The sequence below is a fragment of the Nematostella vectensis genome, chromosome 9 (assembly GCF_932526225.1).
Source record: "Nematostella vectensis chromosome 9, jaNemVect1.1, whole genome shotgun sequence".
Taxonomy (NCBI): Eukaryota; Metazoa; Cnidaria; class Anthozoa; order Actiniaria; family Edwardsiidae; genus Nematostella; species Nematostella vectensis.
The window spans coordinates 3,579,087-3,595,569 of record NC_064042.1 but is presented as its reverse complement, the minus strand read 5'-3'; the positions used below and the strand labels follow the sequence as shown (position 1 = coordinate 3,595,569).

The 16,483-nt window shown below is 44.5% G+C and overlaps 2 protein-coding genes across 3 annotated transcripts; one reads left to right on the top strand and one right to left on the bottom strand.

Moving 5' to 3' along the window:
- Nucleotides 1–138: 138 nt before the first annotated feature.
- Nucleotides 139–2,456, top strand: LOC5517306 (spermine oxidase). The gene has a single exon (XM_001637278.3). The coding sequence runs from the start codon at nt 216–218 to the stop codon at nt 1,647–1,649; it is 1,434 nt and encodes a 477-aa protein (XP_001637328.2). The 5' UTR covers nt 139–215; the 3' UTR covers nt 1,650–2,456.
- A 1,027-nt stretch (nt 2,457–3,483) lies between these two features.
- On the bottom strand, nt 3,484–16,341 carry LOC5517259 (QRFP-like peptide receptor). Of its 2 annotated transcripts, XM_032387396.2 has the most exons (5): nt 16,231–16,341; nt 14,928–15,129; nt 14,638–14,693; nt 5,200–5,327; nt 3,484–4,475 (listed from the first exon to the last, which is right to left on the bottom strand). In XM_032387396.2, the coding sequence occupies exons 4-5, from the start codon at nt 5,300–5,302 to the stop codon at nt 3,580–3,582; spliced, it is 999 nt and encodes a 332-aa protein (XP_032243287.1). In that variant the 5' UTR covers nt 5,303–5,327; nt 14,638–14,693; nt 14,928–15,129; nt 16,231–16,341; the 3' UTR covers nt 3,484–3,579. The 2 variants fall into 2 exon arrangements, with proteins under 2 accessions (XP_032243287.1, XP_001637278.2); XM_001637228.3 differs by lacking the exons at nt 14,638–14,693; nt 14,928–15,129; nt 16,231–16,341 and adding an exon at nt 13,799–14,227.
- Nucleotides 16,342–16,483: the final 142 nt, after the last annotated feature.

Here is a 16,483-nt window from a genome sequence, read left to right as displayed (position 1 = left end):
GACCGCTGTGTTGGGCATCAGAGCCCCTTCACTAGTCTCGATTGCTGTAAATACTGTCACGCAATACTCACAAGTCGTCACTGGTCATGAATGCCACACCACGTGTATTGCTCGTAATACCAGTTTTTTACCAGTTTTGCTGGTAATAATTATATCATATTGCAGAGGTCTTGTATATAGCACTGGTTGTTCTGGTAAATTAGATCTTCCCTAACATGTCTTCTCGGCCTCGTGTCGTAGTTATTGGCGGTGGAATCGCTGGTCTTAGCGCCGCTTTAAATCTACAAAACTCCAAGGAAGTAGATGTTACGATACTAGAAGCAAGTTCACGAATCGGAGGGAGAATTCACACGTCAACGATAAATAACGAAGTCGTAGAGCTTGGTGCGGGATGGATTCATGATAGTACTTCTAACCCCTTGTATGATGCTGCCAGAGAGATAAACGTTGTTTTATCGAAAGGGTTTAATTGTGACGCATCTGAGTTTGGCTCTGTGACCTTTTACACGCTCGGTCAGGCAAATGAACTGCCGACGAAATTAGCAAATGAAGTTTACGAAGCATATGAGAAGATTTACGATGACTGCAAAACGACAGCCAGCGAACTCAACGAGAGTCTGGGATTAGGAATCTACTATGGGAACAAATTTGAACATTATCTCGAGAATAACGCTGAACATAGCTCTCTAAAGAGAAGTTTATTTGAGTGGATTATGAGAAATGAATGCCATTCTTCTGGCGTGAAATCGCTTGAAAATGTTGATATCAAAAGCTCCCCTGAGTATTCTGTTGACGAGAAAGATAGCTTCACTCTTCCCCATGGCTACAACAAGCTTCTAGAGCGCATATTTGAGGATTTAGATGAAGAAACTGTGCGTTTCAATCACGAAGTTGTGTCGATTAAATGGAAGCCCAAAGCGGAAGAAACTTCATCGAGTGTTGTGTCAATCACGTGTAGCAATGGTGAAATCTTCACTGCCGAACACGTGATCGTTACATTGCCTCTCGGGGTGCTAAAGTCAAGGCACGAGGTCATTTTTAACCCTCCCCTACCCCAGATTAAGAAAGATGCCATAAATCGACTAGGGTATGGTACCATAAATCGTATATATCTTGTATTTGAGAAGGCTTTTTGGTCGAATGAAATCAAGGGAATGGGCCTTTTGTGGACAAACTTAGACTCTAATAATTGGCCAAGCTGGGTGAAAGAGCTGTACATCTTTTATCCAACACATAAGGGATCCAATGTTCTTGTGACTTGGCTTTCAGGAGAAGCTGCTATTCAGATTGAATCAATCTCCGACCAGGAAATTGCTCATGAATGTACCAGGGTGTTAAAGGCATTTACAGGTCTCAAAGAAATCCCTGGGATAAAAGAAGTCATGAAAACAAAGTGGCACTCCAATAAGCTGAGCAGAGGAAGTTACACTTACATTCCAAGATATTCTGGTGGGGCTGACATAGATATCCTAGCTTCCCCCCTGCCTCATCTTGAGGGTGAGGCTCAGGGTAACGTCCCCTGCAAGATCTTGTTTGCAGGCGAGGCAACTAACAGATCAGCTTATGCAACAACCCATGGTGCATACATAAGTGGAGTCCGTGAAGCAAAAAGGATTTTAGATTACAGGAACTTTAAAGGTGTGAATTAGAAGTAGACTAAACTAACTATTCTTTCCTTTTTCCCTGTACATGTAGCCATAGCGTGCCTTGTAATATTAGGGGGGAGCATGGTACAGAAACATTACGAAAACATTGGGGGACACAGCCATATTAACAGAACATTATGAAAACGTTGGGAGGCAAAGCCCTTCTGGTCATTTCCTTATATATATATTTTTTAAAATATTGGGGGGGGGGGGGCACTTTCACCCACCCTCTCCCATGACTCTTCGGTAACTAGTTATATGAATTGTCTCTGGACAAAACAGCTAAAGGGGAGCCTTGTCTGCCCACCTTGGTGATAATCATGAAATTACAAAATATTGATTATTAATATAATAATAGCGATAATGTTATTGAAATAGGATTTTGGATTGCAGCATTCATAATAGTTTTGAATCATGTATTATATTATCTATGTTCAAGTTGGTATTTTGTGAATAACAAAATAATTATAGATCACTATTTCAAATAACAGCAGATATAATAATTATAGTTATTTATGGGATTGTTTATAGCCAAATCATTTCTTGTTTGGGAATAGTGCATAGTCAATCGACCATCTAATCCAATCTATGGCTTTCATGTTTTCAATGTTGTATCATAAACCATTTGATTGCACGGAGCAAGGGTGATTGGTCACTGTGGTATGATTGTCTACGCGCTATTCCCAGACGAAAAATGGATTTGAATTTTCGTTGGTCGTGCAACAACAAAATCAGCTATAATTATTGTAAATGTAAAGAATTGCTTTTTTAATTTATCATGAATAAAAAATCATATTAACACAAAAAAAATTGGGAACCTTTCACTTCATATTTATTCATTTTATTTATTTTATACATGAATATAAATGATATATACAAAACTAGTCTAGGCCAAACCTTGGTGTTCCTATACAGTATAAACATCAATTTCAACATACCATGAAAGACCGAGAGCAATGATTCAAATCATAATTTTAACAGAATTCCACTGGTTTATGGGTGCTATTCAGGATTCCAGGAAATAATAAAATGGTTGCTTGTCACAATTGTAGGGAGGAATGGGAGGGATGCTTATTTCCAGGGTGTGACTTGATGAGTGCTAATCAGGAAAGTGATATGAGAGGTGCTAATCACGATTCTATTTAAAGGAGAGTGTGCAACCCATGGTTTTAGCGTGTGATTCAATTTTCTCCTGTATTTTAAGCAATAGAATATGGGGAAGCACCCTACACACACATCGAGAGTTAAGGTGCAAAAGATCAAGAAGGACGCGCAGGGTGTGCGCACACTTAAATAATAATACCTTAGGAAAATGACATCTCTCTTTACATAAAGTTTTTCGGGCTTCCGCTATGTACATTTTGTATATGGTTCCAAAATAACCAAAAACAAACGGGGACTTGCACGCATATCAAGAAAATTTAGCAAAAAAATGTCGTTTTTGCCAAACGCGGTCACTTCCATATGTAAGGAAAATAATATATTCCATATTTTTAAATACTTTATGATTCTTGTCATCTTTAAGGTTGCCGTACTGCAGGTACTTCGTAAACTTTATGACTTGTAATCAGAAGATACGGGTCAGTACGCAGCTCTTACAAGCTGCAATTTGATTGGGCAAATGAACAATATCCGCACCTCGACACAAAGAAGGAGAAGAATAGAGACAAAAGAACTCCTTTGTAGAACAAAGATAATAGGAGACAAAGCAGCTGCGTACTTACTCGAAGATGAAGATACAAACAGTGACTGTAATTATCACTAGCCAATGGAAAAGTCTCTAAAAAGAAACTAAGATTCCTCGGTACCAGACCCCCAAAACGACAACGTTTTCTTAATATGCGCACCGCTCCCCTCGTTTTGGGCAATACTATTGTACACTAAGCTAGCACGTTTCCCACCACTGGGTTACTCACTCCCTCGACTTTTTAGACTATCCCGCCGTGTTGTTTGTGTGGTTGTTCGTCTCAGTCGAATTCTCAAAAGTTGTTATTTGCCTTCGGAACAAATTCTTCAGCTTCTGTTTAAAGTAAGTGTCAATGAGCGCGTACAAAACAGGATTCAACATCTGGTTAGTGTAAGCCATGAACAGGGCTACCTCGTATATAGCCGACGTTCGTGTAACAGCTCTTGTACCGTAAGCGATTCGATAGCAATCCATAACAAACCTTGGGCCCCAGCAAACTACGAAAAGCGTGACAAATGAGAGCGCTAGTCGTACTGATTTCCTCTTCATGTGGCTTAGAGTACCCACACGCTCATGCAAAGAGTTCACCGAAGGCTGCGCTTGCCCTACTTTTTTCATCCGCAGAACTTTACGCACTAGGGAAGTATAGCAGAATATCATGATAATCATAGGGAGTAAAAATGTATAGTACAGCTCGACGGTCCAGTAAAGCCGGTCAAGCCAGTCATAACCGCTTCCTACCGGTTGGCACATGAAGATTGTTTCATTTGACTCGTGGTGCGTAGTTTTTATCACCTTGAACAGAAACACGTAAGGGAATAGTATAAGCATGGGCGCGGACCAACAGAACACCAGAATCCATTTGCCATGCCGGGTTCTGATTCGGCCCGTTAATGGTCGCACCACCGATAGATATCTATCGATAGCAATAAATGTGATGATGAATACAGCTACGCCAAACGAGAGCGCTTGGCAATACTCGACGAAGCGGCAGCCAAAGTCACTGAAAATCCACTCGCCTAAGAGCTCAATGGTAAACTCTATGGGAAAGGCGATGAATGTCTCGGTAAGATCTGCTATTGCCAGACTGAACACAAGAAGATGAGTCATGTGACTCCTGGTGTGACTCCAGTTTTTCCATCCTAAAGGAAAATAATGATTTATTAATTATTCCAAACTTCGACACACTCGCTATTGTTGGACATCAAAACAAATTTCTCAGAAAGTAACGGGCCGATTAGCTCGATAATCCCATCGAGTCCGCGCGCCAACCTTCTAGCAGTGGCAACCAATTTTCGGATAGTGTTGTATTTGAGCGGATTTAAAGCGGTGCATAACTACCAGTTATCGCTGCATCCTTTTAAAAACAGCGTAAGAGATCACGTGACATTTTTGGGTGGCAAATTTGAAACAAAATGATCAAACAAAAAAATCAGACATGACTGGTCCGTCACACCAGAGAACGATAAAGAAAAAAAGCCTTTAAATGAAACTAAACCATTTCTGAAAAAAAGAATTCTGTTTTTTTTTTTTTTTTTTTCGTAAGCGCTGAATGAGTTGCTGTTTTTTGCTGTTATTTTGCCGCCCAAAGGCTGGGAGCGCGCTAGTTTGCCACCCAAACAGTCACGCGATCTCTTAGCGTCCCCTGTAGCCTTTGAAGCCTGGATTTCTTTTTATTTTTGCTTATTTGCTTATTTATTTTACACCAATGAAGCACTGAGGGTTACGACACATGGATTCTCCGCGTGCAACCTTATTTGAAATAGATGTATGGGTCCACAAACAAAATCGTGACGTGAGCAATTTTTTCTCTTGCACTATCGAAGCCTCTAGAGAGAGGGGGTAAAGTGTCGAAAATCTACTTACCTACGATAACGACGAGTGAATTCCCTATTATGGTTAGAATACTAATAATGAACATCAAGGTTGCTTTGCTTATCGACATAGTCGTCATCACGTATTCGCGCATGCTCTACGCGAATCAAATGGAGACCCTAAAAAGAAAAGAACGATGGAATACACTCATAAGCGAATCTACTTATTAGTGACATCCCTACCCGCCTTCGTTAGGGCTGACTCTCATTTGGGGTACATTCTGAAATGCTTTGTTTTCAATAAATAAGCGGTTACACTTTAAAAAAGAATATGTGAAAAATTCATCTTTATAACCTGTAGGAAAATAGTCTTGAGATGAAAATCTCTAGTAAAATACTATCTGTATTATTAGGCATTATCGGGCAGTGGTTTTCAAATAACAAGCGCTGTGAAAATGGGTTGGCTCCTACGCTTGCATGTTGTAGGTGCTATTGATTATCTCGTATTGTTTTACAGCGTGTTACCGTTGAAAACGTAAATCAAAACTACTTAACGCTATGGCAGCAGACGGATACAAGACGCTACTGGTGATGATAAAATGATGACAAGCGAACTTGTTTGGAATTGCCTTCAAATAAAGCTCTTACTTGTTTCCTTTTCATTTGCACATGACGCATCGATAGCTTGGCCTATTTAAAAGTAGCACAAATAGGATTTGTGGCTATCCACTAGATGACCAAATGATTTTGCGCTTGTAGCTTTTTTCTCACTCTTTGTAATCCTTGTCATAGGTAGCTTGAATTGGATTGTCTTGAACTGTCTGCAACAATTGAGCAGGCCGCTGCAAAGAATCCCGCATATGTGCCACTCTGAAATGTTACACTTTTGCGCATCTCCATCTGCTAAAACGTTTAATTGGCAAAGACAACTGTCGCGGATATTGACAATGGCTCAATGTTTATTATCCGTTTTTATTTCTTCTTTCTTTTAATTCTTTATAAGGTAGTATGGAACGAGGTCTATATAGGTAGTATAAAACGTCTTTTTTGGAATGTATCTTAAAAAAATCGAGTTTATGATAACCTTTTTTTATTGTTAATTCATCCCTTTTAAAGTATTTAACATTATCTACAATCAAAAATCTAAATGATAAGCCATCAAATTTGATCATGGCGTCGTAGCCTGCTCTAGACAGAAAGTCATGACAGCCTAGTCATAGAGGGAAAATTGCAAAAAAAAAAACGCAAAAACGCAAAAAAAAATTTGATGTCAGGCGCGTAGCTAAGGTGATGCAAGGGGGTATTTAGGGTGATGCACAGGAGGAAGGCGGGTGGCTAAGGTGATGCAAGGGGGGTATTTAGGATGATGCGCAGGAGGAGGGCGGGTGGCTAGGTGATGCAAGGGGGGTATTTAGGGTGATACACAGGAGGAGGGCGGGTAGCTAAGGTGATGCAAGGGGGGTATTTAGGGTGATGCGCAGGAGGAGGGCGCGTAGCTAGGTGATGCAAGGGGGGTATTTAGGGTGATGCGCAGGAGGAAGGCGGGTGGCTAAGGTGATGCAAGGGGGGTATTTAGGGTGATGCACAGGAGGAGGGCTGGTAGCTAAGGTGATGCAAGGGGGGTATTTAGGGTGATGCCCAGGAGGAGGGCGGGTAGCTAAGGTGATGCAAGGGGGGTATTTGGGGTGATGCACAGGAGGAGGGCGCGTGGCTAAGGTGATGCAAGGGGGGTATTTAGGGTGATGCGCAGGAGGAGGGCGCGTAGCTAGGTGATGCAAGGAGGTATTTAGGGTGATGCACAGGAGGAAGGCGGGTAGCTAAGGTGATGCAAGGGGGGTATTTAGGGTGATGCCCAGGAGGAGGGCGGGTAGCTAAGGTGATGCAAGGGGGGTATTTAGGGTGATGCACAGGAGGAGGGCGGGTAGCTAAGGTGATGCAAGGGGGGTATTTAGGGTGATGCCCAGGAGGAGGGCGGGTAGCTAAGGTGATGCAAGGGGGGTATTTGGGGTGATGCACAGGAGAAGGGCGGGTAGCTAAGGTGATGCAAGGGGGGTATTTAGGGTCATGCGCAGGAGGAGGGCGCGTAGCTAGGTGATGCAAGGGGGTATTTAGGGTGATGCACAGGAGGAAGGCGGGTGGCTAAGGTGATACAAGGGGGTATTTAGGGTGATGCACAGGAGGAGGGCGCGTAGCTAAGGTGATGCAAGGGGGTATTTAGGGTGATGCACAGGAGGAAGGCGGGTAGCTAAGGTGATGCAAGGGGGTATTTAGGGTGATGCGCAGGAGGAGGGCGCGTAGCTAAGGTGATGCAAGGGGGTATTTAGGGTGATGCGCAGGAGGAAGGCGGGTGGCTGAGGTGATGCAAGGGGGGTATTTAGGGTGATGCGCAGGAGGAGGGCGGGTGGCTAAGGTGATGCAAGGGGGTATTTAGGGTGATGCGCAGGAGGAAGGCGGGTGGCTAAGGTGATGCAAGGGGGTATTTAGGGTGATGCGCAGGAGGAAGGCGCGTAGCTAAGGTGATGCAAGGGGGTATTTAGGGTGATGCACAGGAGGAAGGCGCGTAGCTAAGGTGATGCTAGGGGGTATTTAGGGTGATGCGCAGGAGGAAGGCGCGTAGCTAAGGTGATGCAAGGGGGTATTTAGGGTGATGCACAGGAGGAAGGCGCGTAGCTAAGGTGATGCAAGGGGGTATTTGAGGTGATGCACAGGAGGAAGGCGGGTGGCTAAGGTGATGCAAGGGGGGTATTTAGGGTGATGCGCAGGAGGAAGGCGCGTAGCTAAGGTGATGCAAGGGGGGTATTTAGGGTGATGCACAGGAGGAAGGCGGGTGGCTAAGACGATGCAAGGGAAGTATTTAGGGTGATGCACAGGAGAAGGGAGGGTAGCTAAGGTGATGCAAGGGGTATTTAGGGTGATGCGCAGGAGGAGGGCGCGTAGCTAAGGTGATGCAAGGGGGGTATTTAGGGTGATGCGCAGGAGGAGGGCGGGTGGCTAAGGTGATGCAAGGGGGGTATTTAGGGTGATGCGCAGGAGGAAGGCGCGTAGCTAAGGTGATGCAAGGGGGGTATTTAGGGTGATGCACAGGAGGAAGGCGGGTGGCTAAGACGATGCAAGAGAAGTATTTAGGGTGATGCACAGGAGAAGGGAGGGTAGCTAAGGTGATGCAAGGGGGGTATTTAGGGTGATGCACAGAAGGAGGGCGGGTGGCTAAGGTGATGCAAGGGGGTATTTAGGGTGATTTGCAGGAGGAGGGCGAGTGGCTAAGGTGATGCAAGGGGGTATTTAGGGTGATGCGCAGGAGGAAGGCGGGTGGCTAAGGTGATGCAAGGGGGTATTTAGGGTGATGCGCAGGAGGAAGGCGCGTAGCTAAGGTGATGCAAGGGGGTATTTAGGGTGATGCACAGGAGGAAGGCGCGTAGCTAAGGTGATGCAAGGGGGTATTTAGGGTGATGCGCAGGAGGAAGGCGCGTAGCTAAGGTGATGCAAGGGGGTATTTAGGGTGATGCACAGGAGGAAGGCGCGTAGCTAAGGTGATGCAAGGGGGTATTTGAGGTGATGCACAGGAGGAAGGCGGGTGGCTAAGGTGATGCAAGGGGGGTATTTAGGGTGATGCGCAGGAGGAAGGCGCGTAGCTAAGGTGATGCAAGGGGGGTATTTAGGGTGATGCACAGGAGGAAGGCGGGTGGCTAAGACGATGCAAGGGAAGTATTTAGGGTGATGCACAGGAGAAGGGAGGGTAGCTAAGGTGATGCAAGGGGTATTTAGGGTGATGCGCAGGAGGAGGGCGCGTAGCTAAGGTGATGCAAGGGGGGTATTTAGGGTGATGCGCAGGAGGAGGGCGGGTGGCTAAGGTGATGCAAGGGGGGTATTTAGGGTGATGCGCAGGAGGAAGGCGCGTAGCTAAGGTGATGCAAGGGGGGTATTTAGGGTGATGCACAGGAGGAAGGCGGGTGGCTAAGACGATGCAAGGGAAGTATTTAGGGTGATGCACAGGAGAAGGGAGGGTAGCTAAGGTGATGCAAGGGGGGTATTTAGGGTGATGCACAGAAGGAGGGCGGGTGGCTAAGGTGATGCAAGGGGGTATTTAGGGTGATTTGCAGGAGGAGGGCGAGTGGCTAAGGTGATGCAAGGGGGTATTTAGGGTGATGCGCAGGAGGAAGGCGCGTAGCTAAGGTGATGCAAGGGAGTATTTAGGGTGATGCGCAGGAGGAAGGCGGGTGGCTAAGGTGATGCAAGGGGGTATTTAGGGTGATTTGCAGGAGGAGGGCGAGTGGCTAAGGTGATGCAAGGGGGTATTTAGGGTGATGCGCAGGAGGAGGGCGGGTAGCTAAGGTGATGCAAGGAGGGTATTTAGGGTTATGCGCAGGAGGAAGGCGGGTGGCTATGGTGATGCAAGGGGGGTATTTAGGGTGATGCGCAGGAGGAAGGCGCGTAGCTAAGGTGATGCAAGGGGGGTATTTAGGGTGATGCGCAGGAGGAGGGCGGGTGGCTAAGTGTGAAAAGGGTGGCTAGGGGAACGAGCGGGAGGGGGAATCTAGAGGTGTGCAGTGTGGTAGCACTTTGTTGGGTGTACGCAGGAATAGCTAAGGGGATGCGAAAGGTGGCAGCTGCGGTGATGTGCAGGGGATAGCTAGAGGATGCGCAGGGGATAGCTGGATGCGTAATTAGGGGAAGTGCAGGGGGTAGCTAGGGAACTGCGCACGAGGTATGTAGGGGGTAGCTAGGGGATGCGTAGGGGGTAGCTGGGGGATACGTAGGGGGTAGCTGGGAGATACGCAGGAGGTTTTTGGGGGTGCGCAGGGGTAGCTAGGGGAACGCGAAAGGGGATAGCTAGAGGGGTTTGTAGGAGAAAGCTAGGGGATGCGTAGGTGGTAGCTGGGGGATGCACAGGGGATAGCTAGGGTGATGCGCAGGAGATAGCTATGGTGATGCGCGGGGGATAGCTAGAGGATGCGTAGGTGGTAGCTAGGGGGATGCGCATCGAATAGCTAGGGGGATGCGTAGGGGATAGCTAGGGAATGCGTAGGGGATAGCTAGGGTGATGCGCAGGGGATAGCTAGGGTGATGCGCAGGTGATAGCTAGGGTGATGCGTAGGTGGTAGCTAGAAGGATGCGCAAGGGATAGCTAGGGTGATGCGTAGGGGATAGCTAGGGGGTGCGTAGGGGATAGCTAGGGGGATGCGTAGGGGATGGCTAGGGGGATTTGTAGGGATAGCTAGGGGGTCCGTAGGGGATGGCTAGGGGGATTCGTAGGGATAGCTAGGGGGTCCGTAGGGGATAGCTAGGGGGATTCGTAGGGGAAAGCTAGGGGATGCGTAGGGGATAGCTAGGGGGATGCGTAGGGGATAGCTAGAGGAACGCGAAAGGGGATAGCTAGGGGGATGCGTAGGGGATATCTAGGGGGATGCGTAGGGGATAGCTAGGGGATGCGTGGGGAATAGCTTGGAGGATTCGTAGGGGATAGCTAGGGGGATGCGTAGGGGATGGCTAGGGGGATTTGTAGGGATAGCTAGGGGGTCCGTAGGGGATGGCTAGGGGGTCCGTAGGGGATGGCTAGGGGGATTCGTAGGGATAGCTAGGGGGTCCGTAGGGGATAGCTAGGGGGATTCGTAGGGGAAAGCTAGGGGATGCGTAGGGGATAGCTAGGGGGATGCGTAGGGGATAGCTAGGGGAACGCGAAAGGGGATAGCTAGGGGGATGCGTAGGGGATATCTAGGGGGATGCGTAGGGGATAGCTAGGGGATGCGTGGGGGATAGCTTGGAGGATTCGTAGGGGATAGCTAGGGGATGCGTAGGGGATAGCTGGGGATATGTAGGGGATAGCTAGGGGGATTCGTAGGGGATAGCTAGGAGGATTCGTAGGGGATAGCTAGGGGGATGCGCAGGAGATAGCTATGGTGATGCGCGGGGGATAGCTAGAGGATGCGTAGGTGGTAGCTAGGGGGATGCGCATCGAATAGCTAGGGGGATGCGTAGGGGATAGCTAGGGAATGCGTAGGGGATAGCTAGGGTGATGCGCAGGGGATAGCTAGGGTGATGCGCAGGTGATAGCTAGGGTGATGCGTAGGTGGTAGCTAGAAGGATGCGCAAGGGATAGCTAGGGTGATGCGTAGGGGATAGCTAGGGGGTGCGTAGGGGATAGCTAGGGGGATGCGTAGGGGATGGCTAGGGGGATTTGTAGGGATAGCTAGGGGGTCCGTAGGGGATGGCTAGGGGGATTCGTAGGGATAGCTAGGGGGTCCGTAGGGGATAGCTAGGGGGATTCGTAGGGGAAAGCTAGGGGATGCGTAGGGGATAGCTAGGGGGATGCGTAGGGGATAGCTAGAGGAACGCGAAAGGGGATAGCTAGGGGGATGCGTAGGGGATATCTAGGGGGATGCGTAGGGGATAGCTAGGGGATGCGTGGGGAATAGCTTGGAGGATTCGTAGGGGATAGCTAGGGGGATGCGTAGGGGATGGCTAGGGGGATTTGTAGGGATAGCTAGGGGGTCCGTAGGGGATGGCTAGGGGGTCCGTAGGGGATGGCTAGGGGGATTCGTAGGGATAGCTAGGGGGTCCGTAGGGGATAGCTAGGGGGATTCGTAGGGGAAAGCTAGGGGATGCGTAGGGGATAGCTAGGTGGATGCGTAGGGGATAGCTAGGGGAACGCGAAAGGGGATAGCTAGGGGGATGCGTAGGGGATATCTAGGGGGATGCGTAGGGGATAGCTAGGGGATGCGTGGGGGATAGCTTGGAGGATTCGTAGGGGATAGCTAGGGGATGCGTAGGGGATAGCTGGGGATATGTAGGGGATAGCTAGGGGGATTCGTAGGGGATAGCTAGGAGGATTCGTAGGGGATAGCTAGGGGGATGCGTAGGGGATAGCTAGGGGGATATGTAGGGGATAGCTAGGGGTTTTCGTAGGGGATAGCTAAGGGGATGCGTAGGGGGTAGCTAGAGAGATGCCAAAGGGGTCGCTAGGGGGATGCGCAAGGTATAATTAGGGGATGTTCAGGGGTAGCTCGCAGTGGTACCCAATTTTCCTTCATTAGAGCGGACCTTCCTGTCGAGTGGGGTGGTTCTTCCGAGACCCCCTGGCTACGAGCCTGCACTAAAACTATGGTTTTGCCACGGAAATACACAAATTCTCTATAGAGAAAAAGACAGTTTGTGCTTTTGTTTGTAAGAGTAATACAAAAGCATATCTTAACAGCTTATTATGAAAAAAAAATATAATGTCGCTGGAGAAACACTGCCCAAGCATTGTTTTTGGGGCAGTAAATAACGATAACCACGCAGCTAACACCTTTTTGCCAAACCTTTGCTGGAGTCGTCGGATTAGACATAGCCTGCGTGCATTCGGTTTCAACATCTATATATTGAAATCGGATGCACGCAGGCTATAACCTTAGGGTTTTCTTAGATAACGACGAACTTTATCAATCACATCGTCACCGGCTTTGTCCCTTTCGAACGCCGTTATATGAGTGATGAATTTTGCCATGAGAAAAAAAGTAATTGGAAAATGTATGAACATTTTGCAGTAATTATACAGTGTTCATGTAGATTATTCTACATGACAGACATACCATTAAAAGAATCAAACCTTACCAAACTAGTGATCTACCATTTTCTAGGGCAAACTGTGTTGTTTTGTTATAAGTGTAAATATTGCTCTTTTCTCGATAAAAGAAGTCGGCGGTATGATTATATTTTATTATAATTATTTTTTCCCATTGCCATAACGTGCGCGATAATGGTGTGGGTATTCCTGAATCAAGTTCATGCTTTTGCATCTCTGATTGAAAATGCCAAGCCATCAAGCTAAATGGCTAGAGTGGTTTCAAGTATTCGATACTGGTTGATGAAAATAGCAGAATGATTTTATGGATTCAAGAGATTTGTAATTTAACAGTAAGTTCAAAGACGAACACGTGAATAATGTTTTTAACGTTGCCGGTATTGAAAACGATTATAATGGCCTTAAAAAAATCAGATTCCATGCTTGGTTATTAGCTGTTTATGTGATTTCGCAACGCGCAACCACAGGTAGCCCAAGCAATGTATCTGTAAACCGATTAGAAAAATAACAGTGTTTGTAAGCCGGCTATTTGCCGTGTGTTTTGTTGTGAAGTAAATTTTCAGCTCTTCATTAAAACTTTATTATATTATCTTATTTTTACTTATTTTTTATAATATCTTTATCACCGCTTCCGTAGCGTAGCCCCGCTGAAGTACATTTCAAACCGTTAACTCAACATTCCAAGTTATTGCTCCTCAAATACAGTAAAAATTCGTTGATTGTAATACATATTTTTAATTTTTCCTTCCCTTTAGTCTTAGCACGCATGCATGGATGCAGAAAGTCTGTTCAAAATTCATCTTTATATATAATTAAGGAGAATTTATTGGACGGTGTATAGAACTGAGTATTACTATGGCAACCAAATGTCTGGCATTTAGATTTATGAATGACTAATCGCGCTTTCAAACTCTTATCGACATTTCATGAACTCATTAGAAACAATTACTAATATGGTGCTATTGCATTTGTGTTTTACTTGGCGTTCCGTAACCGATTTTTGAATTTGCTTTAACATAAGAAATCCTTACCTGATCTTTATTTGCTTGGTGCTTAATCTAGAGTATTTCTATCCATCTAGTATGTTTACCTCAAACTATGTAATCCTGTTCTTCTATGCACATTAATCTTTTTTTTTTTCTTTTTCAATTTCCCTCTGTTATAGTTATAGGAGCAATAATATTTTCAGTTTTCAGACGCGTCTGTTTCCGAGCACGCGCTTCAGACGATACGCACCCAAATTCACTATGAGCAGCCAAACGTTAAATAGCAACAAGGAATAGACATGATTGGCCATAAGACAGCAATATTGGTCCATGATCTAATTTAGGTCTTAGGGCAGGTTATTCACTCATGCCTTCCGCCCCATAGCGCTTGAGGAAATTGGACCAATACCTGGATACAGATATTCGTGAAGAGTTCAGTTTAATACCACGTACGCATGCCCACCATTTTACCAAAAAAATGTGGAAATTGAATTTTAAGACTGCTACAAGCGAACTATAAATAAAAAAAGCTGTTTTTTTAACATTTCCAGGAAAGAATTGCTTTTCGGAGTTGTTTTAGTAATTTGTTTCGGCCAAAAAACTTTTTTCTCTCAGTTAGAAGCTTCAAGCTCACGTGATACCTGTTGCCATGACAATCAATCTTACAAAAAAGTGCATTTAACAGAGAAATATCAAAACTCTTGTACAACACAATTATTGCTGTACAAAACAAAAGTGAATTGGATTGCCCACATTTTGCACTTTTTAAATACTTCGTTAATGTTTAAAAAGATTTGGGAAATAAGGTTATTAGGTTTACTAACAAATACTGTACAATAATAGATAAGATATCTTTTTTTTTTCAAAGCACAGTCATGCTTATTAGAAGTATGAATGCATAAATAAATAGAAATGAATAAACAAATTTTCTGTTAAATCTTACCTTCAACTTCGGTTAACCATGCAGAACTGATGTCTCTCTTTTCAAGTGAAAACGCACTTTAGATCAGAAAATATATTAAAGATAAAACTTCTAAGTGAGTAATAGATGGAAAAGTCGATGTATGATTGATGCTGGGGTTAAAATATCCATGTAAGAACAGGACGATTGAAGAATTTCCTCAACGTTAATGGGTTAAGTTTTCTAACAGGGATCTTATCCATACAAGCGATCATGGCAAAGCTACTCAATAAACCTTTTTTATCGCATGAGAACTTCAGGGGATGGCATACCTTAGATGCTCGGAAAAATTGTGTTGTTTCTCGTAACATTTCGCTTGCTTGGGCATTCAGCACATATAGGCCAGCCGATAATGTGAATGCAGAGGTAATATGTACAATGAATACATTGACTTGTCATTCGCTTAGAACAGGACACCTGCCCTCTCTTCGAAACGTTTAATCTTAGCGTGCGTTTCAATGTTTGATGTCATTCCTGAAAAGATAGTATAAGAAAAGTGTTGCTATATATGTTATTTCCGATTAAATTTAGCTTGCTTCATACAACTGACTTTGAAATCACGTCACCCTGAAAGCTATCTTCCTTATTTCTAAAATGAATTCAAAAGAATTGGATCGTGCTCACTATTTTTAACTGTGTAAACTACTAATGCACACACTTCACTGCGAACCGAATTGTCAGACCAAATTCACTCAAAACCGGGTCCAATTTATTTAGTTCTTCCAAAGCACCGAACCCGGTCTAGCAAATAACTCGTTTCCCATTATTTTAGTTTTTCTATTTTCAGTTGTACTGTATGTCGATGATATAACATTACTGGCTAGAAAGGAATACTAAGGATATGAAATAACAAAACAAATAATTGATTAAATAAAACCGATGGTATGAATTTACCACTCGCTCTACAGGGGAATTGTTCATTATGGAATTCACCAACCAGTGACAGCTAATTGCCACATTGTTATCTTGCTTTTACTGGCCATTACTATAAGCTTGGCCTGGTCTGATGTGTTCTGGATTGTTCTTGATTGTTTTTCGCCGAGTTGGCATTCTCTGAAAACAGTTGATGGTCAAGAAATGTCATCCCCTTCGTCCGGTGCAGCGTAACAATTTGGTTAAACAGCACGAAATGTTTCACTACCAGTTATATAACTACCTCCCTTACCAATATATCAGCAAATTTATTTGGGCAGTCTATATTTCATAATATTATCTATCCCTAAAATGCCAAAAAAGGGCTCGTTATTTTTTTCAACTTGGATCCTTCACAACATAACAAGCGTCTCAAAATATTTAATAATATTCAAAAACTTTAAAGCATCTTGGTTACTTGGAAAGATTCATGCGGCATTGTTGACCCTCTCTCCCCTTTTTGTTCTGATGCAATTTCTATCCTTAAATGAAATCATATAATAATCTTGATAATGATCTCGGTTGCTTCTGATTTGCTTCTTAGTAAAAAAAAAAAAATTATAATTGTGCGCTTTAAATTTTCTGTCCTTAAAGGACAGAAAAATCCTAAAGAAAATGTTATAATGTGTCATGACGAACACTTGTCACTTTATAATGTCTTACCAAACGTAGTGCAGCACCGCATTTTCTTTTTTACATTTGGTTTTCCGGGTTTGGGTTGTACGTTTTAAAAAAGAGAAAGCATCATTTTTACATTTGTGCCTCACCGTTTAATGAAAATGAGGTAGTATTTATTTACATTTATTGTATTTAGGTAATGAATTACAATTTGACAACAACAGCAGGCAGAAAATACACAAAAAAATGATGTGCGAATTTTAATCAAGCATCTAAAAATGGTTTTAATATATCTAGG